General features: G+C 49.9%; 1 protein-coding gene, 1 non-coding gene and 1 pseudogene across 2 annotated transcripts; 2 read left to right on the plus strand and 1 right to left on the minus strand.

The window, feature by feature from the left end:
- Positions 1–1,194: 1,194 nt before the first annotated feature.
- Positions 1,195–16,412, plus strand: LOC149349775 (importin-7-like). The gene is made up of 2 exons (XM_089575486.1): positions 1,195–1,504; positions 16,381–16,412. Exons 1-2 carry the CDS (start codon positions 1,195–1,197, stop codon positions 16,410–16,412), a joined length of 342 nt encoding a protein of 113 aa, XP_089431612.1.
- On the minus strand, positions 16,254–16,337 carry TRNAL-UAA (transfer RNA leucine (anticodon UAA)). Its single transcript has one exon. It is a non-coding gene; the product is annotated as a tRNA-Leu (tRNA).
- Positions 16,413–20,725: 4,313 nt separating the features above from the next.
- LOC149349777 (importin-7-like) lies at positions 20,726–21,105 on the plus strand (annotated as a pseudogene).
- The last annotated feature ends 4,459 nt before the right edge of the window (positions 21,106–25,564 follow it).

The raw sequence follows: 25,564 nt of genomic DNA on the forward strand, positions 1-25,564 counted from the left end.
AGCAGAAGAAAGGTGGCATGTAGGGAAAGGGACAGCAAAGCGGGAGCGAAATCGGCCAAGGAACACAAGATCTTTCGAGCAAGACGGGAAGAGAGAGATCGAAGCAATTTTTATTAATCAATTTTGGTGGAATAAGACGGGGGGGGGGGGGGGGGGTGTTTTCCCACCAGGTGGCCACGAGCCCTTGGCGCACGGCGAACCCTTGGGCGCGGTGCACCTCTCGGAGTGCTGCAGATCCATCGAGGGACAGGCATAAAGAATGTGACTGAGGTGACCTTGGGAAGATAGAAAACATCTCGCGCGTAGTTGTAGTTCTCAGAAGTGAACTCGTTTAAAAAAAAAGACCGATCAGAAACACGCTCATGCCGCCCCACCAAGGGAAAAAATGCTATCCCCGCGGAAATTCGGTTATCGAGGTCGAGGAACGTAGCTGTGCGGTCAGGCTGAGAGCAGGAACCCAGCTTAATTAATCGCGGCGTCTTTATTATTTCGCACCTCGGGGATACGGAGAGAGAGCCTGACAGAGGAGAGGACGCACTTGTATTGTGCATTTTGCCGTGAGCCTGAATGTATGGATCATTTTTGACTCCATTGTCGTCGTTTCACCTCTTTGAGAAGAAGACTGCTGGAGTTGCCCTTACAGTATCTTTGCCTTAGTTTGAGCAGCCCACTCTTGCTATCATATGGCGCCACCACGCTTGAGTTCAGCCACAGGTCTGTTTGTGACGCTGTTCAAAATTTCTTGCCAGAATCTCATCGACTGCCTTGCTAAAGTTTACAGTATTTTTTTATGTTTTATTATATTTCAAATTAATCTCTCACTTTTTATCTTTCTCTCTCCAATGCAAACTCCTACTTTTTTTTTACACTCCCTGCCCTCCTTGTGGTAGACTCCCCCGGTGTTGCTCTCCCGTGTGCTTTTCTTTTGCCTTTACTATCTACAGGTGAATAGCAACCTTTTCCTCCAGATTCTTGGCCGATCCACCAGTGTGGGTATGTGCCATTCTGTCAAAGGCTACAACAACAACAACAACAGCCGAATGCGAGCGTAGAAGACGACGAAGGCCGAGCTGTTGGATGCGTTCGATTTGGAACAGGGTGACACTGACGACCAGGGCCAGCAGTGTGAGGCGAGAATTGCGTGGCACCCCGTTTCCCTCATCCTCAACCTCTACGAAGGAGTCAGAGGAAAGCATGGAGTCGACCGCGACGTCCTTCGACGAGGAGGAGCGCCATGTCGACGAGTACCAGGTCTCCAAGGAGGTCATGCGAGGCATCCAGAATCCGGACCCGATGTGGTTTGGTGCGCTGACGTCGGGCCCGCAGTCCGTCGTGCAGCCGAGGTCCACACAGGAGGTCAACGTGCTGGCCGGCCAGAGGGAGGCCGCTGCAGAGTCGAGCCGGATCGAGAAGGGTGGTGGATACGTGTTCCAGAATCAGACGGTGCCCCCATCGTTCAGGTCTGGTGGCACATTCTTCTGTGGGCCACACGATATCTACCTGCGTGAGTATATTCTTTGTTTATATCGCTTTGGAAGCGAAAGCTTCACTACGGGACCTCGTGCTTCGATCGCCGGGTGCCTAGTTTTCACCTTCAAGTGATCTTGAGCATCGAAATCAAAGGATAGTCGTATAACTGGCCGCCTGGCACAGTGGACTGCTTAGTCGTGCTTTAAGCTAGGAAACCAACGGAGCACGAGATTGGAAAGCAAAAGAAAGGCGCGTAACTGCCCTTTTGGAGCAGTAGATACCTAATTCGTGCTTTAAGCTACGTGGCGGTAGTGATAGATGTGCGTTGCATGCGTTGGCATTGACAACGTTGTGACAGAAACGCGACGCTGATGCCATAGACCTCCACTACGCCACCTCTTTCTCTTTCTTCTTTCACTCCCGCCTTTCCACCGAGATCTGTGAGACAGATACTGCGCCGTTTCCTTTCTTCAAAAACCAATTTACTGAAGCCATAGAGCGTCGGCGTTCATTGCATTCATTGGCGTTGGCGTTGACAGCGTTTTACATTCAGATGATTTCAAGGAAAGGAAGTGCGCATAACTTTCTCCCTTGGCAAGTTAACCTGAATCACTTTTATAGGCACGTGGGGTGGTGAGAGAGAGATGTGGGCTGCATGCGTTAGCGCTGACAACGTTGTGGCAGACACGCGGCACAGCTGCAATAGGCCGCAGCGTTCACTGGGTGAGCAAACTCTCGTGATCAACCATTAACTGCCACCTGCCAGGGTGGCAGGGTGGGTGCGCTGCCTATCCAGTGTCCGGAACGCACTCAACGTTGCAGACGCCAAGCCGCTTATAGTTGCCCGATACGCCATAGCTTTCGCTATCTAACCAGGTTCAGCAGAGTTTCACCGCAGCTATTTTTAAGGCGGAAGCCTTTAATGCCTCATCGTTGTAAGCAGGAGTTGTCGACAGAAATGTCACGCTTTTCAAATTGTCGAAACGGTCGTGACGTCACGGTGCGGGAATTTCCAACGGGGCCAATTGTACTTTGGCTAGCAACCATACAACCAATTAAAGGGATCGTATTGACAAGCGTCAGGCCGTGACGTCACGGAGATGCGGCGGCGCTGGAGTCAGCAGTGACTTTCGTTGTGTAGCCAAAAGCCGGTAGCGTGTGCCTTGGGTATGCTACGCTTGAGCGTTTTTGAACGGATTTTGCAATATTACGGCGAGTTGTGGTGCGGGTGGTTGAACCGCAATGCTGAAGAAAGGCAGCGGCACAAGTTTCCACAAGTTTATCGCATTTAGATATGAGCGAAAGCGATGCGCAGCGGCCGTGCAGCGGCCGTGCAGCGGGAAAAGTTCGGCGACGGATCGGCTGCGCGGCTAGTATTGCATTGCGAACAGTATTGCGAACAGTGCAAGAATCAACGTCTGCAGCTTGTTCGCGTTCTATCGGGCTCTCATTATGAGAAGTCTGGACGCGAAATTCCATGTGGGTGTGACCGTAAATTGAGCGCAGGGGACCGTTTTCAGGTGGCAGTCACCCGGACTACGTCCCAGGCATGCATCTCTTCGCACTAAAAAAAAAAAAAAAACAGCTGCTGCCAGTCGCCTTCAGCATTCATCGGGCCACTAAGCGCGACGTTTGAAGCAGCACTGTAGTCCGGTAGTAGGAATATACGACGCGTAGTTTTTTCTCTATTTTCGCTTCCACGAGCTTCAACATGTACGTTTTTTCACCACCTATCTTAGAAAACGATTAAACGCCGCTAAGGTATCGGCAAAATCATGCAGTGTTATATTTCCCATATTACCTGAATTTTACAATTGCTGGTCAATCAGAACCTGACGAAAACAGCAAATACTGGACCAAAAACCAGTTATCAAGCAGAATAAGGGCTGCAAGCAGAATGACTTCAAATATTTAGCTCTACAGAGCAAACGTAACTTCGTTGTAGCTCGAGGTAAACTTCTATCCATTCGCCTGTGCACCTCTCTTAAAGCCAAGCCATGGCCAAGCGAATAAAGAAGCATTTTTTCACACATTACCAGTGAGGATCGCATTTGCATGACTCATTCAAAGTAACTGCATGGATTCAGTGTCCAGTAGTGTTCGGCGTTCTCCGCACTGAAGCGGCTGTACGAGAGCAGGCACATCACAGAGGTTCGTCATGGGAAATAGCTGCCTCGCGTCGTGCATCCCGTCGTCCTTCTTCTTGCACTTAGCGATCGGGTATGCTATATCGCCCCAAATTTTGAGACTGCAGACCTTTCTCGGTTTCATTTAATAAGTCAACCTAGTCGACCGCCGTAGCCGCGCCGTTGCTGCCAAATATAGGAGCGCAGAAGGAAGCCTATGCAGCGCTTCGCCATATAACTTCGTCTGGCCAACAGGTTGAAAAAGTGCTGAACTGCTCTCCGGTCACCAACAGAAATGTTTCTAACCACAAGCGACACGCACGCTTTGAAATATGCGCGTACGCGAGTTGGTTTCGAAGCCAGCATCGCTTGGCACGGGGTGGGCATGCTACGTTTTTGCCTACACCCCGCGTCGCTGCCGACCGCAGCGCCACCTTTGTTTACAAACATGACGCTTGTCTATAGTGATGCTCCAAGTAAGTGGGACTGAGTTCAGTTAATTGCTTCATTACCTAATTAGCCTAATTAACCTTTCTAGTCAGGCCAGACAAATAAATAAAACCGAGTAGGAAATTGGTCGAGTTCGGGAATCGAACCCCGTTCTCCGGAGTGCGAGACGAGCATGCTAACCACTCCTCCATGCCAGCTCGATGGTTTGGAATGAACAAAGGCGCGTCTAGTGAATACGATGTCTTCGTTCCATCCCATCTTCCTCCCTTCCCGTTACGGCGAGGTTTAGGTGTCCATCGAGATATGCGAGACAGATACATTTCCTTTCCTCAAAAACCAATTTACCGACGAGCAAGGCGAAGAACCAAACGGGCGATGACGTTCTATGGACTCCCTGGCAGCGCTGCAAGACGCTGTCGCGTTTCACTCTTAGAGGCGAAGCCTAACATCTCAACAACGCTTCAGTGACACAAGCAGCAACACCGCGCTTAAGGCTTTCGCCTCACCGCAGGTCAACAAAGTGCCCCCCCCTGAATATTTTTCTTCTTCTCGTGCTTCATTTTTTTTTCTGTTCACTGTACCTTTTTTAGCGTTCTGCCTTTCCTTGCGGGCGCTCATGTTCCGGTGACATTTTTCTCGTGCAGAGAAGGCTTCCGCACTCCGGCATGGCCATGGAGTCGCGGATCGACAAGCGGCCAGAGGGACCTACTGAATGGAACTGCCGCATTCACGGACTCCGGCCCCTGTGGTGGCGCCCACGGCGCCACTGCGCATGCTCAACCATTCAAAATACCGATTTTCTACCAATAATTAAATGACGAAAAAGGTGGAGTGAGAGTGCTCCTAACTTTAATTTGACTACTACACTGTCGCTTGCTGACACTAGCTTCGGTTTATTCCGCTGTGCTCCGCAGTAGGACGTTGCCAGTTTCGCTGCTTAAGATCACAGTGCGCTCATAGTTTTGACAAAGTTCACTTCCAAATGTTTTGCCTTGAGGGACATTCACTGTGATGCACTTTATGCGGTGGAGAAACACACACGTGCTCAATTTTATATGCCTTCGTTTATGGAGTCATTTCTGCTGTCCGCGGTTGGCCACACACGCCTGTGTGTCTGCGCGATTCGTGACGCTTAATATACATAAGTATACACCATCGACATCTAGACCTTCTATATGAAAGCTGCCGCGATGTCAGGCAAACAGCTGCAAGGGGAATAAGCACGACACCGCGATCCTCGGCTTGAGGGCCACCTTTGAGAGGCATTCGTCGCTTCGTTCTTGAATTGGATCTCTATGAGGGTCATCCATGGCCAAACATTCGTGCGATGACCTGCCGGACGAGAATACTTCCCTGTAGGCGATCCGGAAAGCGGGTGCTCTCGAGTCGGTAAGGTCCCGTGATGCAGGCCTGGCTCGTACTTTGAGTGTACACTTTTTGACAGGTTAATGTCGGGACCACTTTTGCACTCTGGAGGAGGGCGTGAACGTTTCGCTGAGCGGATCGAGACAACCGTTTTTGTGCATGCCGATGCCGTAAACAAGAAAGCGCGCGATTGCAACAGAGAAGTGAAAAGCCGTGTGTTCCATTTTATATTGCTTGTAGGTTCCATATCGCGACCTCCAAGGACGTACTTAATAAAAATAAAGCGTAGATACAGTACAATGCCATCTAGCTTTGCTTGGAAGGGGGTGGTTTCTTCTTTCTCTGTGTGCTTAACACTGCGAGCCAGAAATTATCATTTTATGTTCATCATCATCGTTATTACAGTGATCATCATCCAGACTACAATCACCGGGTTGCCCACAATCCCTACCTCCGAGCCACTTCATTACCGACTCTGATCATTAGGAGGCTGCAATGCACAGCCTCCACCCGGGGACACAGGCCAAACTCCTCCATCTGGCTGAAGACGCAGCTGCTGCCCAAGGGATAGCGGCGGTCGTTTAAGCGGTGTCGTCCTCTCTTGCTCAGCCCGATTCTTAAGGGTCCGCTGTTTTTTCCGAATATGAATTACCAACTGTAGCCCGTTCGACCGCGCTTGCAAGCTTAAGCGGGGGGAGGCTTCGGGTCGCTCCTTTGTATCCGCTAGAAAGTCTGGCCACCACCGGGCTGGGCAAAGGCGTAGTTCTGGCAGTGGTTTCTAATTACCCCTGCGTTGCGCCAGCCAGGACTACCCTGCACTAAAATAAAACCTGATTATTCCACTTAAACCTCTGCTGCCCTCGACTACATTTTGGTTCCGTTGGTTTCTACGTCGTCACGCTAAGAGAACATCGGTTCTTTATTGTGCGTATTACGTGGCCTGGCCAAGGTGATTTTTTCGTTTACTGACTGACTGACTGACTGACATCTCTTTTCATCTTTCTCTCCCCGAATCTCTTCACCACGCAGAGTAGCAAGCCGGCGGATTTAAACGCCGGCTAAATTAGCTGTTATTCAATTAAAGACGCCCCCCTCAATCTATCTCAAAATGCTGCCGCCACGGCCGAGATCGCAACCGCGACCTTGGGCTGAGCAGCCGATCGACGTGCAGCCGCGGAGCCAGCTGCTGCAGGCAGCTTTTGCTCTTTCATCCACGCTACTCTCCCATTCTTTCTTGTGGTGAATGCTAATCGCAGTTCCGGTGCATTCCGCCTGCGCCCGAGAGCGCCTGATTTATGCACACGCCCCAAATCTGCACTTGGGGCGGCTGCACAAAACCGAAACAGCGCAGAGAATTCAGTGCAGACGTAACGTCTGGTGGTGTCGAGTTGCACTGCCTGCGGAGCCTAATTCGAACTGCCTGCTCTGTTGAAGCGGGACATGGGCTTTCCTTTGCTTCGTCGCCTGGTGCAAGAGAAAGGATAGCAGTGGAGCAAAGGAAAGTGCATGTCATGGTACAAGAACGCGGACGGTTCGAATTGGGTGCTTCGGGCATTGCAACGCGTCATCAAGGAATAGAGTTTGCTCTGAACTTCCGGCGCAGCTCATTCGCTGTGTTTCAATCTTGGGGGCAAAAAAAAAAAAAAAAATGAAGCTCTAGATTTCCTCGCGATGGAGGACTTTAGAGAAAGAATTTATGACGTCCTCTGGTCCATAGCTGCGCATTCGCCAATGGCCGTAACCACTAGACTGTGCTGAGTAAAAAGTTTTGTAAATTTGAGTTAATTAGAAAATGATTGGCATCCGCCGCGGCTGACAGTTTGTTCCCGAGAATATGTGCTTTCTCTATTTTGATCATCCTATCTAGGGGATTTTTCGAAAGTGTTAGCTGTAGAGCTAGAACTGCAATTTTTGTAGAGCTAGATTCGCCAGACTGCTGCGCATTCCACGCTTTAGTTTTCTTCGTACTAGTTTTCACCCCTACCATTCTGAGTTTGCCTACTGAGGTCGTCAGCTATCTGCTGCAATTCAAACTGTGGGCTACTCAGCAGGGTATAATGTCATTAGCAAATCTGATATGCTAAGGTATCTCCCATTAAAACTTTTTTCTACCTTTCTCGAGTACAGTGTTTCGAATACCCTCCGTGGACGTGCATTGAGTAACAACGGGAAGTTTCCCTATCCCGGCCATACACCCCTTGCTACCAGTATTTTACTGCTCCTTTTTGAGGACTACGGTCGCTGTGCAGTCGTCCTCGGTGTTTTCCAGAACGTTGGCACCGCTTACCCAGTGCCTTGATTGCGCAGTGCCAGCGTGACTCATGATGTTGCAGGAAATGAAGTGCTCTGTCGTCGTTCATTGTCGTAGTTCGGTGGAACAGAAAGTCGAGGGCGCCGGGGGACATCAGTGGTCCGCCTCCTTGCCCTCCCCTTTAGCCCCCAAAATGGACGTCCTTGAAGCCGGAGAGCGTGTTGTCGCAATGTTTTCAAACAGTTCATATAGTTGCCTGTGTATTTTTTTTTTGTACCACGCAAATCTCGTCATCAGATTTATTACTTGAGTTCGTGAGTGATACTGTATCACACCGCATTAACGGATGTTTTTCTACCTTTATTATTCGATGGTGTTTTTAGAGTGAAGAGTGCTGGTATGGCGCTCGGCGTTGGGCGAGAGAAGTCGTTCCAGTTGGCCGTTGTATGGGGGAAAAGAAATACGGGCATTTATTCATTTTTTGTTTTTTGCGCCGGTTAGTAGCTCATACAGTGGCGGGATTTGAAGGCACAGGCTCCTTTCTCAAGCCCGCAACCCAGCAAAGCCGAGTATTAGATGGGGGAAAGCTGGTACCCGTTTGAGGAAACCGGTGGGCACAATACGCTATCGCGCAATTTGTCTTACAGCGACAGCTGAGTGTATCAGGGTGCAAACATCGATGTAGTACGGTGATTCGCGCAGTGCAGCTCACCAGCAGAGAAGACGTACCGTCGACAGTCTAGAATATTTGTACTATGTGATCACTAAGGAAGACAACGCAGATGCGTGTCTTTGTGCAATATTCGCTTCGAATTGCATATTACATGACGAGAATCAATGCCGCGTGATCGCCAAAGTGCAGCGCGACAGCGTATACGACGCTGTGACGGGACGCTAAACGCTTCTTCGCGATTTATTGCGCACGCTTTTGCGTATATTAACGCGAAAACTTATGTCCGATCAGCACGAAAGCCAGCGTCCGTCGCGCGTGCATGGCGCAAAATTCCCCAATGACGTCACCATGCTCTCGCGTGAAGTCAGCACTAAACCATATATCGATGCCTATAGCGAAGGAAAAAATTTCCTGCCAAGGTGCTGGGAATGGAACCAAGGACCTTCAGGTAGCGAGGCGAGCACGCAACCCATAGGGCATAAAACCGAATGGATTCCGAAATCGCGACTTGCGACTCCGTGATCATCCTATAGAATCGACTTGCCTCGCGAACAGAGGCGTACCTAGTGTATGCGCTTCCTTGCGACTATATGCTAATGAGTAGGTGTAGCATTAGAAAGGAAGGAATATTTAATTAACCTCGCAACAGAGCTCACGATGAGACAATGCTTTCGCGTTCAAAGCACGTAAGCAGTGTTAAGCGCCCTCTGTTTCGATCGTTCCCTTCACCTCAGCTCAAATGTCCGTGCTCGTTTGTGCTGACGCCATGAGCGAGATTCTTAATGGCACGAAAGCGATGGTCTACCGGCTCCATTAAGTGGGTGAGAAAGTGAAGGAGGAAAAATTTGTTAACGTCCCAAAGCGACACATGGGGAATGTGCACACTGTAAACGGCAAGGTGTAAAAAGGGAGTAAAGTTGTCCTCTAAGCACACCTTATAAATAAGGGCGTGCGCTAGAGGACAACTTTACTCCCTTTTTTACTCCCAGATAGGTGTATTGGCGTTTAGTGTGCGAGGGACACCGTATAGCGGAGGGCTCTGGATTAATTTCGACCAACTGTGGTTGATGGATTCGCTCTGATATCGCACGGCACGCGGGCGTTTCCGGGTTTTGCCCCCATCGAAATGCGACCGGCACAGCGGGGATCGAACCCGCGACCTTGGCATCAGTAGCGGGACACCAAAGCCAATGGGCCATCCCTCGGGGTATGAAGTGCGGGAGCGGTGACGTCATGTCACCACAGGCCACAGCTAGTTGGAATCCTACGGCGGCATCACTGGCAGCTGTCACGGTTGAAAGAAGGTTCCTCGCCGTGCTTGCGATTTAATCTTTGGCGACAGTTGGGCCAGTGTGTTTTCGGCGTATGACGGTATTACCAACGCGCGAAAAACGGAAACTATATAGTAGTAGGGTACAACTCAAGAACGAAGCGGCAGATGTCCTTCAAAGGAGGCCCGCCCGCCAATGGCTTCGACTGATTTTCATGGAGTCGCGGTTAGTCCCTGGTCACGCTATAAGATGGCAGGGGATTGACCGCGGATTAACCGCTACTTTATGAAAATCGACCAACGTCAATGGCTGAAGTAGAGGACTGTAGAGGCTTAATCCTGAGGCCCGAGCCCAGCCCAGGCCCGCGACTTGAATCCAGGGCCCTCTAAGTCATCACTTTGCTGTACTTGGTCCGGTCCGCCAAGCTCGGAGTGCGCTCGGGACCGTTTCCGCAGCAGCCCAAGAGGTAAATTGCTCACTGTATGGGAGGAGATTCGTATTATAGGCAAGTTATAAAGGGTTCAGAAAATGCGCTGAAATCGCTAAAAAGCTTAAAGAAATTCGTTTGCTAAATATAAAAAGAAGTGAGGATGAGGCGGGTCCGGCCGCACGGTGTTTTCAACTGGGATGTCATCTTTGAGGCCGCTTGAAAGTTTCGAGAATTAAATGAAGAGGGCCAGACGCACGCGTAAAAACTACTTCTAGTTACCTTTAGGTTTCTAATATGCAGTCATATTTTACGGCGCGTGGTGTCTAAATACTAAAACGTCCTTTAAGCCGGAGCATTTGTTTTTCTTTAATGAACATGATTTCAGAGGTAGAATTCATGGCTGCTGTTCAGTGGAGACGAAAATCAAAAAAGGGCTGTTTAGTGCATAGTATGTGCGAAAAGGCACGACGTCGGCTAAATCAATATTCTTTACCTCAGTGGCGTTTCTCAAAGCCTGCAGGTGTGATTTTGGGAACACACACAACGATCTTGGAACCGACAACTGCCGAACAATCGAATGAAGCTCCTTCCGGACCCGCAACTTCAAGCCCGGTATTAAGATCGACGTCAACAAGTCTCGCCGGGTGGCCGCCAGCACGCCTGCTTCTGTGTATGGCTGCGAGCAGCTTGAGTGTGATTGCTTTCGGGCCTGCCGCCATGGGCCGCACGCACTGAGAGGACCCAGGTGACAGCTGGCTTCAATTACGGAGTTTGCCCGGTTGGAGTGCAGGATCAAAACCAGACCCCCTTCACAAAGTGCCTGCACGTGTAGAACGCCGCCGCCGCCTCGGGGAGACGAACGTTATCTTCCCCATTTGCCGTGGCCATGCCGGGGAACAAAGGGCCACGTTTCGTGTGGCTCTGTGGCGTGCCAAGCACCGCGACAGGCCGGCGGGCATCATCTCCGACCCAAGCACGAGGAACCACTTTCGGCTTTTTCGTGACCTCGCTTTCCGTCCTCGAGCGGCGGGTGTCTTTGATTATCAGCAGATGTCGGTGACCCGCAGAAACCTTCGACTGGCCGGAGGCCATCACCTACCGCAGTCAACGCTACCTCGACAACCTTCTTTCCCTCAGACTCCACATGTGACGGGGGCGTGGCCCTAAGTGCAGTGGTGTGTTTGTGCGCACAAGTTTGTGTTGTTTGTGATCTGGGCCCCTCCCACCCCGGCGTGGGCGTCCTCAACCTAGGGAATTTAGGGAAGGCGAACAGTATAAATGTCGAGAACGAATGCGGCAGAGCAGCTCACTTCAAGCCTCCCACTACAGAGCTCACTTCAAGCCTCTCTTCAAGCCTCCCATAGAGCCTCACTAGAGCTCTCACTTCAACCTCAGTTCAGTCTCTTATGCTTGTAAAAAGATGTAAATAAACGATCTTGTAATCTTCCTCCCATCCCCTTAACTCTTTGACTTGGCGACACTCCTGTCCTGGTGGTGGTGGTGGGAACGGGTGTCGAAGCTTGACCATGGTTCCGTCAAGCGAGCAGCAGCAGCAACGAGCTAGCAACGGCTCCGAACTGTCCCATCTTCGCCAACAACGGGTGGCAGACCCAACAACTGGTTGGCAGCGGTGTGATGAACCTGGTGACATGGTGCTGCATCTGCGGGTGAGTGTTTGGTTTTTGCTTTGGGTCCTCCAGGGTTCAAATTCTGGGTTAATAATTTGAACTGCTGGTTGATCGGTGTTTGTATGTCTGTAGCACAGGGGTAGTTGCTCAGGTTAACCATGAGCGAGCAAAGCCAATATTTAAAAGCAGCGACCGTGGACCTGACGAGGTTGTCGAGGACAGAATTGTTGTTCTTGTGCGATGAGTTAAGTGTGGATGTGGAGGAAAGAGCGAAAGATTCGGATATTATCCAGGCAATCAAAAGTTTTGAAACGGAAGAAGAAGATGATTTTGAAATTGCTTGGGATAATACGCACAGGTGGGCAAAAGAACAGGAGCGTAAAAGAGCTGAGGAAGCGGAAAGAGAGGAACGAGAGGCACAGCACCAGGAGCGTATGGAGAAGCTAGCAGCGGAGCTAGAAGAGCTTAAACTCGAGGCTGAGAAAAGGCGGCTCGCAATGCTCAGTGGTCTTAATGGGAACGAAGTAGCAATGAGTGACGCTATCTCCGTCCAGGTATGGCCTTCAATGTTCCAGTCCATCGCCGAGTTAGAGAGACATGACGCCATAATACAGAATTGCGAAATGGTGCAAAACCGGCATGGATGGCACACGACAGAGCACGGCCAAAATAGAGAGGCTACAGAGACCGTCTCCGAGTTAGCTAAGTGTAACTCCGCGAGAGCTCGTTCAGAAAACGAGTGGAGAGGGCATGGATGGCGTCGGACAAAGCCGAGCCAAGAGAGACTTCCCAAGCTAGCTAAACAGACCGTCGCCCAGTCAGGTAGTCGCAAACCTGCGAATAAGGGCCGAGAAACGGAGTCTAACCGGCACCCGCGGTTTAGAATAGAGAGAGCTCCGAAGAGAGGCTGTGCAGTGAGAGTAGAAACCGTGGCCGATTTGGTTAAGCGTGAGGACGCTAGAAAGGGGCCTGTACAGGCGATTAACCGGCACGGGTGTGAAAGGGGTAATTTCCCCAAAGGCAGAGGTTTCGACATGGAAACAAAGGGGAACCCTTTAGGAATTGTGAATCGTGGCAACTCCGATTTGAGGCGTCACTGCGGTGACAGTGACGAAGCCAGGGTTGTGGCTACCTCGGCGAAGCTGGCGTATCAAGAGTGTGAAGCTGCTGTTGGGTTAGAACGCAGTATTGAACGCCATGCTGAGACAAAGGACGAGAGCCCGATTATAGATGAGCAGTGCGTTTCAGAGGAAAGCACTGAGAGCGATAAGCCAGCTGCAGAGGACTACCTTCAGGGGAGCGAACTGCTCATTTCCGGGGCAGCTGAAGGTCCGTCTGTCAGTTCTTTAGAGATGACCATCTGTTGCGAAGGCAAAGAGGTCAATTTGCCGCCTAAGGAAGGATCAGGCAAGTCATGTCAAGGGCTGGAGGAAACAGTCTTGGTTCATGCGGTGCACGCGGAAAGTTCAAAGGGAAAAAGGAAAAGGGCAAGAACCAAAAAGAAACGGTTGAAATGTCAGGCCCTAAATTCAGGCGCGCGGACAGGTGATAATGTTATCACAGGTGGAAATGCGGCAGAAGGGAAAGAAAAGCCTTCCCGCATTAGAGCTCGCAAGTTTGGGGCTAAAGTTACTGGTCAGGCGACCCGCGGGGATTGTTGTAAACCGGACCGCAGTAACAGAAAGGGAAGACCGCATCTTCCAAGCAGAGCAAAAGGGGTGTTTTTCAAAGGGCATCGGCCTGCGGGAAAACCTAGACAACCAGTACCTGACAAGAAGGCGGCAAGGGAAAAGGTAAAGCGGCCCAAGAGACCGGAATGCGCTAGATTGCGCGACCGTCAGCGCATGCGAGCACAGGGATTAAAAAACAGAGACCCCGCACGCAGGCATGTTCACCGCGCGCAATTGAAAATAAGGATGCGTCCTTCACTTGCGGCTCTGGATTCCGGGAAGCGCGCAGGGCGAAAGGGTAGCCGAGCTTCGTGCTGGGGGCGAGAACAAAGAACAGCTTCTCGCACTGGTCGCTGTGCGTCGCCAAGAGCCGGTTCTCGACTTTGCAGGCGCTACCGAGGCTTTCTGAGGGTGTCGAGGGGGCGCGGAGACGACAGAGGGAGTCGTAGATGGCTTTTTTCGGTGGCCTTTTGTCACGAAATGACAGCAGTACTATCAGTTAGGGCGCGACCCCAGCGGGCGCGTCTGAAGGGCTAATCACTTCAACGCGGCGGAGGTGAGTCAGCTTTCACCTCCGCGTAGCCATTCGAAGTAGCTGTGTTTTTTGTTACTTTTCTGTGTGTGCGAAATCAAAAAAGGAAAGGCTACTTTGTTTTGAGCTAGACTGATCGGAAGTTACAGTGTTTTCACTTAAAATTTAGAAAGATTAAAGTCTGAGTTAGAAATGAGAGTTCAATTTGCCATGCTACCGAGAAATAAGGGCACTTAAAGGAGTCTAGCGAAGATTCCCGAGTAGACGATGTGCTGTTTGCATAGTTGGAACCGTTCAGAGCATTGAAGTTTTGCTGTGTTTGAAGGTTGGCACAGGTTTCTGTTGTATCGATAGTAGACTCAGACGTGTCAGACTTGGTTGAGATACCAAGATGTTGCTGCTATATTAACGGAAGTGTAGCTAATGCCTTGCGAAGGCAAAGAAAGTGCGCATGTTGTGCATATCTGTGTACTCTTGTTTACTGGCGCGTGGTTAGTTATCCGATTGCGGTGTTCGGAGATTAACAGAATGAAGTGAAGGTGCAGAATTTTGTGGAGAACGCTTGTAGCAGCTTGTGTATAGGTTATGGTGCCTGACACAATGAGTTTAAGAGAAATTCTGCGCCAGTACTGGAAGGAGTACCGATTTTGATGAGCAGTCGCATTTTTGTGAGTTTAACTGGAGCAGTTGACTCTCTGTCTCGAGCGATCAAGGATCTTTGAGAAGAGCCAGAGGATTAAACTGAGCGTGGGCCAAAATTTTAAGCAGACTTTCGATATTCGGGTGGTATAGGGGATCAGAGCTTGATTGATAAGGAATGGAGTTTCTATTCAAAATTTGTAGGCTTTGACACACCACCGCTTATCGTACAACGTGGCAGTCTGTCTTTGGCGACCTCAGATGTGACGCGGACGCTCGCTTTGACCCTAAATTCGGGCAAAATTCAGGGGTCAGTATTCTGGAGCAGGATTTTGTTTGGAATTAAAAGGAAGCCTGGTGGGTCTTGTGTGAATTCCAAGCGCTTGCGCGTGGAGCGGTGCTTTGTTGTTTGGAACGTCCCATCTGTGCTTTCCTTTGTTGGTGGTTTGGTGTTTTGGGTTTGCCTTGGGAGTTGATGTTGCAAGCCAAGATATCAACGTGGACGCGAGCCCATCTCTTCCTGCCCAGCGGTGGGGAACGCTGGCCATTCGAGATTTTCCGGGCCGCGGAGGAGCTATTAAGATCGACGTCAACAAGTCTCGCCGGGTGGCCGCCAGCACGCCTGTTTCTGTGTATGGCTGCGAGCAGCTTGAGTGTGATTGCTTTCGGGCCTGCCGCCATGGACCGCACGCACTGAGAGGACCCAGGTGACAGCTGGCTTCAATTACGGAGTTTGCCCGGTTGGAGTGCAGGATCAAAACCAGACCCCCTTCACAAAGTGCCTGCACGTGTAGAACGCCGCCGCCGCCTCGGGGAGACGAACGTTATCTTCCCCATTTGCCGTGGCCATGCCTGGGAACAAAGGGCCACGTTTCGTGTGGCTCTGTGGCGTGCCAAGCACCGCAACAGGCCGGCGGGCATCATCTCCGACCCAAGCACGAGGAACCACTTTCGGCTTTTTCGTGACCTCGCTTTCCGGCCTCGAGCGGCGGGTGTCTTTGATTATCAGCAGATGTCGGTGACCCGCAGAAACCTTCGACTGGCCGGAGGCCATCACCTACCGCAGTCAACGCTACCTCGACAACCTTCTTTCCCTCAGACTCCACATGTGATGGGGGCGTGGCCCTAAGTGCAGTGGTGTGTGCGCACAAGTTTGTGTTGTTTGTGATCTGGGCCCCTCCCACCCCGGCGTGGGCGTCCTCAACCCAGGGAATTTAGGGAAAGCGAACAGTATAAATGTCGAGAACGAATGCGGCAGAGCAGCTCACTTCAAGCCTCCCACTACAGAGCTCACTTCAAGCCTCCCATAGAGCCTCACTAGAGCTCTCACTTCAACCTCAGTTCAGTCTCTTATGCTTGTAAAAAGATGTAAATAAACGCTCTTGTAATCTTCCTCCCATCACCTTAACTCTTTGACTTGGCGGCACTCCTGTCCTGGTGGTGGTGGTGGGAACGGGTGTCGAAGCTTGACCACGGTTCCGTCAAGCGAGCAGCAGCAGCAACGAGCTAGCAACGGCTCCGAACCGTCCCATCTTCGCCAACAACTGGTGGCAGCGCCAACACCGGCCCAGGCCTAGGCGCGACGGGTCAGCGAATTTTCCGTCCTGACACCGTGCTGTGCTCTGGGGTGCCTCATCTGGCTGCTCCATTATTAAGTTGTATCCAACTGTAGGGGAAAGAAAAAAAAACAGGACAGGGCTGCATAATAGAAACGTGTATTAGCATGCTGCACGTACAAAAAGAGATATTGTCAGAAGTGGGGTTCGAACCCACGCCCTCTTTCGAGGACCAGAGCTTAAATCTGGCGCCTTAGACCGCTCGGCCATCCTGACAACGATGTGTCGGCTTTTATGACCATATATTCACTCTGTGCAGGTGTACATGGGTACATGTACCTGTCCAGCTGAGATTTCACATACTTGGTGAGTTACATTGTGCACTGCGGGAATGGATCCGCCTGTCCTCTCCCTGCTGCCTCCTCCTCGTCGAAGCGCTGAGCGCGACCGAGCTTAAATGGACCCTGATATTATTTCGAAGGGCATATTATAGTGCAACAGATCTTTAGAGATGGTCTTTTTCGGTATTTTCGCGCCGAGGGAAAAAGCGCGAGCCCTGCGGAAATGTGGCTATCGAGGCCGAGGAATGCAGCTGTGCTGTCAAGCAGAGAGCAGGAACCCAGCTTGATTATTCGCCGCACCTTTATTATTCCACGCCTCGGGGATCCGGAGACAGAGGCTGAAAGAGGAAGACGACTACCGTCGAAGCCCGGAGCCCAAGGCGAGCGTAGAAGACGACGAAGGCCGGGCTGTTAGGTGTGTGTTAGATTTTATTGAGGAAAGATGCAGGTAAAGGGTGCGTCTTAGATAATATTCGGACAATTGCGCTAACTTCCAATTTAGTCAAATTAATTGAAAGGGTAGTGCACAGTCGTCTCACAAAACATGTTCAGGATGTTGATGGCCTTAGCTCTGCACAGGTTGGCTTTCGTCGCGGATGCTCTATATGGACCGCGCATGTGGATCTAGAGAGTAGAATCCGGCTCTCGATACGCAGAAGAGAAGTTTCAGCTTTGGTGACTCTTGATGTTGCAAAAGCCTATGATAGTGTAGAACATACTATTTTACTTAACAGACTTGCGCAGTTACATCCTCCAACCTACATTTATGCATGGATATCTGAATTTCTAAAGGACAGATACTTTTACTGCGCAGAGGGTACCTTATGTTCTAATACTTATCATCAATCAAGAGGAGTGCCGCAAAGTTCGGTACTATCACCGCTGCTTTTTAATATTTTGGTCAGTGACATCGCCATCCGTCCTGATATAACAGCTTTTGTGTATGCAGATGACATAGCTTTTTACGCCTCGGCCACGGATATCCATTCCCTTTACCAGATTCTGCAGGGATATTTGGATGCTCTTGGAGTTTGGTTGCACCGTATTAATTCATCCCTGAATGTTAACAAATGTGGCATACTGGTATTTCCTCCAGACACGCCTTTGCACATTTAATTAGGCCATCACTCTAATCTGATTCCACAAGTGGAATCTGTTACATATCTAGGTGTTACTTACCATCCAACCTTAGATTGGAGCCTTCATATAAAGAACAACGTGCGTAAAGGAGAACGCGCTCTAGGCCGGCTGACACGAATCGGCAATAAAAGGTTTGGGATGCGCCGCGACACATTATTGTTACTATACAAAGCTTATGTAAGACCTATACTTGAATTCGGTTGCATTTTGTTCTCTGGTAACGCAAACTTCAAGGTTCAACCCTTAATCTTACTGGAAAGGCGTGCTCTACGTCTCTGCCTTGGTCTCCCAAAACCGGTTTCAAACGCCCTGCTTTATTTCGAAGCCAGTATGCCCGATTTAATTTCCCGCTTTCAAATACTCACGGTGCGAACGTTCCTCAGGTCGTTGGACCCGATGACTAATGTCAGTACTCCTATTTTTGTGTCTCAGCAGGCCTTATTTTTTTACCATCATTGGCCACGATATCAAATGCCACAAATTACCTTAACGCAGAAACTTTTAACACCGATTGGTGTTGATCTCAGTTCTTTGCAGTGGGTTGACGACACACCGGCAGCAGTGGAATTCCATTTTGACCACATCTTCCCATCTCATCCGAAACACATGCCCACAAACATTTTAAACGGCATTCTTTCTGGTCATATAGCGGAATTCCTCCATCAATTAAATTCAATTCAGTTCATTTTATTTCGGACAACAATACATGGTGTCCGCGGGGAGAGGCTAAAGGAGACTACAGTGTCTCCTGACGAGGCCTAACACCCGCTTTACACGTCGGTGCAGATGGTGCAGAGTGACATATCAGTGAGAACAGTGGTACATAAAACACAGTGGGACAGGAATTCAACATAAGCAATTACACAAACACTGATCAGGCAGAAAATAATACTCAAGAAGTCACCAACAATGAGCGATAGTAATTGGAGTAGAAAAGAATAACACATTCGCACAGAACAAAAAAGAACAGTACAAAACAGTAGGTGTAAAAATGAATGCAGCAGGTATGCATAACAAAATTTCACACGTGGTGCTTTCTACTGATGCCTCCGTCAGCTGCCAAAAAGCTGCAGTTGGCATCTTTTCGCAGGATTTGGCATGGAGCTATTCTGTCCGCATCCCAGATTATATCCCTATATTCTTTGCGGAATTTTAAGGCGGAAGCCTTTAATGCCTCATCGTTGTAAGCAGGAGCTGTCGACAGAAATGTCAAGCTTTTCAATTGGTCGAAACGGTCGTGACGTCACAGTGCGCGAATTTCAAACGGGGCCAATTGTACTTTGGCTACTAACCATGCAACTAATTAAAGGGATCGTATAGTGATTCTCCAAGTAAGTTTGACTGTGTTTAGTTATTGCTTAATTAACCAATTAGTCTAATTAATCTTTCCAGCCAGACCAGATAAATAAATAAAACTCAGTAAGAAATTGGCTGAGCTTGGGAATCGAACCCCGGTCTCCGGAGTGCGAGTCGAGCACGCTACCACTCCGCCATGCCAGCTCGATGGTGTGAAATGAACAAAGGCGCGTCTAGTGAATACGGTGTCTTCGTTCACTCCCATCTTCCTCCCTTCCCGTTACGGCGAGGTTCAGGCGTTCACCGAGATATGAGAGACAGATACTCGTACATTTCCTTTCCTCAAAAACCAATTTACCGACGAACAAGGCGTATTTGTCCGCGTTTCTGATTGGTCCAAATTGTCGTACGTCGCCGCGCGCGCATTTTGACGGGTGTCCACCGAAATATGTGAGACAGTTACTGCGCAACTTCCTTTCCTCAAATACAATTTTCGACTAATGCCTACTGAGATATGTGAGACAGTTAATGCGTAATTTCCTTTCCTCAAATACAACTTTCATTTTCTTCATTACGGCCCCTCTTTCTTCTTTCACTCACACTTCCTCCCTTCCTGTACGGCGCGGCTCAGGTGTCCACCGAGATGACAGAGAGTTACAGCCCCATTTCCTTTGCTCAAAAAGCGTTGCGTTCAAAGGGCAACGCATCGCGCCGAACGGGTGGTGGTGTTCCTTGGACTCCGTGGCAGCGCTACAAAACGCTGTCGCGTTCCACTCCTAAAGGCGAAGCTTAAGCGTCATTAATTGGCAGTTAACTAATGCACCAACAAAATGTGAAGTGAACAATCGCGTAGCAGAATGCAGCACTCAGGCTTTCGCCTTTCACCACTTTAGCCGCTAAAGTTCCTCGTAATTTTTTGGCTCTTGGAATGGCCCTGCACAAAATTCCGTGTCATGTGTCTCACGTTATCATCCTGGCTGATTGTTTGTCAGTTTTAGCCTCCCTTGAAACTTCCCAAAAAGATTTTTTGTGCCGCTTCCTGCGATTTTTTGTCCCGTCCACTTTAAAGGAGGTCCGTTTTGACTAGGTTCCTGGTCATGCAGGCATTCATTCCAACGAGGTGGCTGATTATTTAGCAAGGTCAGCTCTTGACGGGTCAGTAACGCATCCCGTCCCGAATTTCAGTCTGCTGGCCATCTCCAGGTTTCAGCGGTTCCAACACATATCAGCCAGGTTACGCGATCCCTTACTAAATACTACTGATTATCAGCCCTTAGCGTATAAATGGAACATCCGTTCGTGTAAAACCAGGCAGTGTGAGGTATCAATGACGCGACTGCGGTGCAGGATTCCCAGTTTGAATTTATACCTATGCAGATGTGGGTGGTCTCCGACAAACCTATCTGACTCATGCGGGGACGTTGAATCTGTGGACCATTTCCTGCTCTCCTGTCCAAAGTTCGCACTTCAGAGAAAGATTTACCTGGAGGTCCCTCTCTCCAGGTTAGGGCTCCCGTTATCTCTGCCAGTGTTGTTATCGTTCGGAGCGAGCGCCAAAGGATTTGCATTGGGTTCAATTTGTGGGAATCTCCATGATTACATAATTGCAACTGCTAGGTTGATTTGCTAACACCTTTAAAAGTCTCGGAGTTTTTTTTTTATATTATCATCATTCTCGCCAAAATGTTCTTTGTTAATTCACTTCAAATATTCTTCTGTCGTTTTTCATGAATACATTTTCAAAATTCACGCTTGGCTCCGATATTTTGTCGTAATCCTATGAAAATTTCCTTATGTATACCACTATACCTTGGCCAATCCCCCCACGTGGGTATGTGCCATTATAAAGAGGTGAAGAAGAAGAAGATGTGTTCAATTCGGGCTAGGATGAGTCTGACGACCAGGGCCAGCAGTGTCCGGGAAGAATTGCGTGGCGCGCCGTTTCCGCCACCCTCTGTCAAGGAGTCAGAGCGTGGCACGGAGTTTACCACGACGTTCCTCGACGAAGAGGAGCGCCTTGTCGAAGAACACCAGGTATCCAAGGAGGTCATGCAAGGCATCCAGAACACGGACCCGATGTGGTTTGGTGCGCTGTCGTCGGGCCCGCAGCCCATCGAGCAGCAGCGGTCCACACACGAGGTCAACGTGCTGGCCGGCCAGAGCAAGGCCGCTGCAGAGTCGAGCCGGATCGAGAAGAGTGGTGGATACGTGTTCCAGAACCAGACGGTGCCCCCATCGTCCAGCTCTGGTGGCACAACCTTCTGTGAGCCCCACTATATGTACCAGCGTGCGTATATTCTTTGTTTATATCATTTTTCTTTTTCTTGCTTCATTTTTATTCTGTTCGCTGTAGCTTTTTTTAGCGTTCCGCCTTTCCTTGCGCGGGCTCATGTTCCGATGACATATTTTCCATGCAGAGAAGGCCTCCACACTCCCGCTGGACCATGGTGTCGCGGTTCGACAAGCGGCTAGCAGGCGCGACTACATGGAACTGCCGCGTTCACGGACTCCGGCCCCTGTGGTGGCGTTCACGGTGCCACTGCGCATGCTCATTCATTGTAATATCGATTGAATAATGAACACAATCTGCACGACGCTGCCAAGTATTTGTATGCTCTCTTTTTAATTTAGGAATTGTGTTTTGTGCTACATTTCACCTTTCTTTGCCTACAGACTTCTGTCCGTTCTTCAGTGCGTACCTGAGAGGTATTAGCGGAGACGTACACCGGTTTTCCTGGAGGTCTCCTACGCACGCGGAGTTAACTGGGCGGGGCCATTGCGCGTGCGCAGGAGGCGTCGGCTAAAACTGGTATATGTATACGAGAATACCTATTCGGTATGCTAACCAATTTGGCGGGCACTTTGACTGTCTAAAGTGCGTAGAGGCGAAAGCGTTCTCCGCACCACTTTGACTGCCTCTGTGGCACTGGTGAGATCACCGCTGGATGACGTCACACTCAATGGATGACTAATTACTAAGCAATGACAAATTGCTAATCAATGGTCAATTACTGATTAATAACTAAATACAAATTAGCTGCTAATTAATGACGCTTAAGCTTCGCCTTTAGGAGTGGAACGCGACAGCGTGTTGTAGCGCTGCCAGGGAGTCCACGGAACGCCACCACCCGTTCGGCGCGATTCCTTGCTCTTGGAACGCAACGTTTCTTGAGGAAAGGAAATAGAGCAGTAATTATCTTTCATCTCGGTGGACACCTGAACCGCACCGTAGAGGAAGGAAGGAAGTGGGAGTGAAAGAAGAAAGAGAAAGAGGGCCTGTAATGAAGAAAATCAAAATTGTATTTGAGGAAAGCAAATTACGCAGTAACTGCCTCAAATATCGCGGTGGACACCCGTCAATCGTTTATAGAGGAAGGGACGAAGTGGGAGTGAAAGAAGAAAGAGAAAGAGGGGCCGTAATGATGAAAATGAAAATTGTATTTGAGGACAGGAAATTGCGCAGTAACTGTCTCACATATCTCGGTGGATACCCGTCAAAAGCATGACACCTCAACTGACAAGCTTCTGCTCACAGCGTTTTGTAGACAACGATGAGGCAATAAATTCTTTCGCCTTAAAAACGTCTAATGACTACCTCCAACTGCGCCACTATCACTGCCGCGTGGATATGGAAGGCCATTGAAAGAAATAGATGCGAAAGAAAATATTGAGAAAAATAGGCTTGTCGCAGTAACCACGTCCGCCCGAGCGATTGCTACAGCAACAGATACACCCAGTGCTGCCATGCCAACGGGTATCCTGGTCATAAAAGCTTATGCAAAGGGGCACCTGCTCATATAATCGATAGCTCGCAATAAGTGTGACAGTTGCAGTAGAAGCATTGCTGAACAGTGACTTTAAGGACGTACGCACCGAAGAAATGCGGTATAGCAAAGATTGATGGAAAATACACCCTATGAGAGATAAATTTTATCCATTTATGAAGGCATAATGTCCTCACGAGATGACCAAAGAAACATTCCTTGAATCTTTGAAAGCGTGGCAGCTTTTTATGCCTTACGAACGTGCAGTGTGTCTTTCTTTGCCACTCGTTCTCGAAAGCGCGGTGACGTAAATGTTACGGCACAAGCGAAACCATAGCAACGAGATGGCGCCAAACTCAAAGCCGTGAACTAGATTTTCGGGAGTGACCCGGGCCAAATTTTGGCAATTGCCCGGGCCACATTTGGAGGTCGCCATCGTGTCAGGCACGCTCAAATGTGGTTGGATACCGAGTTTCGTCCAAATTGGCCGAGGTCAAATTTCGGTAGTGGGCCGGGCCCAATTTTGTCAATTGCCCGGGCCAAATTTGAAGGTCGCCATCGTGCCGGGCACGCTCAATTATGGTTACACAGATTTTGGTCCAAATCGGCAAATGCCGAATTTCGTAGGTATCCCGCACCAAATTCTTGCTTCTTGGAGTCGCAGTTGCTATGGCAACGAGAAATGCACAAGCCAGATACACAAGCAAGGTTTTTGCTCGGCTCTGACGATTGTATGAGTGCTTTCACATTAAAAGTCTAGAAATATGCTTGTGCCAACAGCGGCGTCTTCGTTCATTGCATATGCCTGACCGACCTCAATAAGTAGATGACATTAAAAAGAAATCCTTGCGCCGAGTGGCCGATAACAGGTGGTGATTCTAAGCACACATATTGTACACGCTGTGCCTTTGCTGGTTGCTTACAAGTGCATCTTGGAAAATTCAGCGCAACAAATTGACGAGTAGAAAGGAACAAGAAGCAGACAGGCCCTCTCATCTTCCTTTGTACTCGTCCCTTTGTTGCGCGGAATTTTCCAAGGTGCTCCTTGCCAACTCGAACAGCTCAGCATAATCGGGCTTACAAGTGAACTTAGGAAACCAGCGCTCGCTTGCACGAAGCTAGTTAGACAGTATAGTTACCAGTCTAGTCTTATATAACCGCAGCCAAGAACCGTTCGCTGGATTTGAGGGAAGGAAAGGAGCATAACGGGCTGACTTTGTCGGCGGACACCTCAACCGCGCCGTGAGAGAAAAAAAAGCGACTAAAAGCTTCAGTTGCCACCTAGCGCTCGTGTTTGTCATTTTAACCGTTCGTGTTTATGGGTTGTGATGCAGAAATGAGAACGAGTAAAATGGCAAACTCGAGTGCTAGCTGGCAACCGAAGCTTTTGGTCTATGTTTTCTTTTTGAAGCGAAAAGCTTCACTAGGCTCGTCAACACCGCGCTTCGCGTGACCCGCACTACAGATTTGCCACTGCTGCGCGGACCGCAGCCGTGCGCAGTGCGCATTTGAAAGGAGGTGTATATAAAGCGCGCTTGCCCATAGAACAGGCACAGACACTCGCCATGGAAGGAGAAGAAGCAACAGGCGGACGGCGCAGAAACACCGATCCGGAAGTGGTAGCTTAGGAGTTGGCTGAAAAGCAGCGAGAGCTTTTCGCTTCGAGATATCCAGGCTTAACCTTAGCTAAGCCACAGGCAATTTTTCTCACGGCGCGGTAGAGGAGTCTGGCTCTCACTCACACACGCTGGCCGAGCGGTACTGCAGCAAGTTGGGATCTCCCCGCCGAGAGCGGCCCCAAGTTATGCTGAACTTACCCCGGGATATCGCCAAAATCTCCGCATCCCTCCCATTCCCAAACGGATGCACCCGGAACACCATGCCGAGAGACGGGCCGACCGTGCACGTCAATTCGAGAAACGCTTCAGCGGACGTCCGGACGTCACGTATACGGACGCCTCTTACCATCCCTCGAAGCCAGCGACGGTGGCGGTAGCTCTCGCCCCTCACCGCAGCTGGTACACAGCCTGCAGCATTCGCAATACAGAAACAGTCACCACAGCAGAGGAGGTTGCCATTGCGCTAGCGCTAGCTGACCCAAATATCGAAGTCGTCATTAGTGATTCTCAACAGGCTATCCGCAACTGCGATGCTGGCCGTATCTCTTGCCAGGCGTTACACATTCTACTTTCTACTGCACCCTCTTCCAACTCTCGCTTACTTCTTTGGGCCCCAGCCCACGAGTCGCTCAGCGGAAACGCCCAGGCGCACACTCTCGCCCGAGATCTCAGCTGCCGAGCAGAGTGTATGATCAGCCTTCGTGCTTCCTCTGACACTAATATCTCACGCGCTTCTCTACTCACCACTTACATGGACATACTACAGCACTACCGGCTCGAAAGATGTCTCTATGCTTCCGCACACCGTGATCTAACAAGACGCCAGGCCGTCCAATGGCGCAAACTACAAACTGGCAGTTTTCCATACCCCCTCTTATACAGCAAGATCTTTCCGCAACAGATAGACCCCATGTGCAAACACTGCCCAACTCCAGCCACTCTCATACACATGGTGTGGACTTGTACACATTACAACACAAACAACCCAAACACCCCAGATACGTGGGAGTCTCTCCTGCGTACTTCCGAGCCGGCAGACCAACGCCGGCTTATCCAGCGCGCGGTGGAGGCCGCGACATCCCAAGGGATCCCCGCCGACCTCCTCTAAGCCAGCGCAACCGGTCCTTAGACTGGTCCCCTGTTTTGGGAGTAATAAAAGAGATCACCACCACCACCGACAAGGTCAGCCCGTTATGCGCCTTTCCTTCCTCCAAATCTTGCGAAGAGCCTAGGCTGCGAATAAGGCTACACTGGTAACTAGACTATCTAATCTGCTTCGTACAAGCGGGCCCAGTGCATAAAGGTTTCTCTAGGGACAGCCTCCCTTATGTTGTTTCTTGTGT

The sequence above is a fragment of the Amblyomma mixtum genome, chromosome 3 (genome assembly GCF_055824585.1).
Source record: "Amblyomma mixtum isolate Tamu chromosome 3, ASM5582458v1, whole genome shotgun sequence".
Lineage (NCBI taxonomy): Eukaryota > Metazoa > Arthropoda > Arachnida > Ixodida > Ixodidae > Amblyomma > Amblyomma mixtum.

Excerpts from the sequence above, each read along its gene's own strand:
- LOC149349775 (XM_089575486.1), top strand. The coding sequence starts at position 1,195 with ATGGAGTCGACCGCGACGTCCTTCGACGAGGAGGAGCGCCATGTCGAC. Across the intron at positions 1,505-16,380 it reads GCCACACGATATCTACCTGC|GTGTACATGGGTACATGTAC; the intron begins GTGAGTATATTC and ends CACTCTGTGCAG.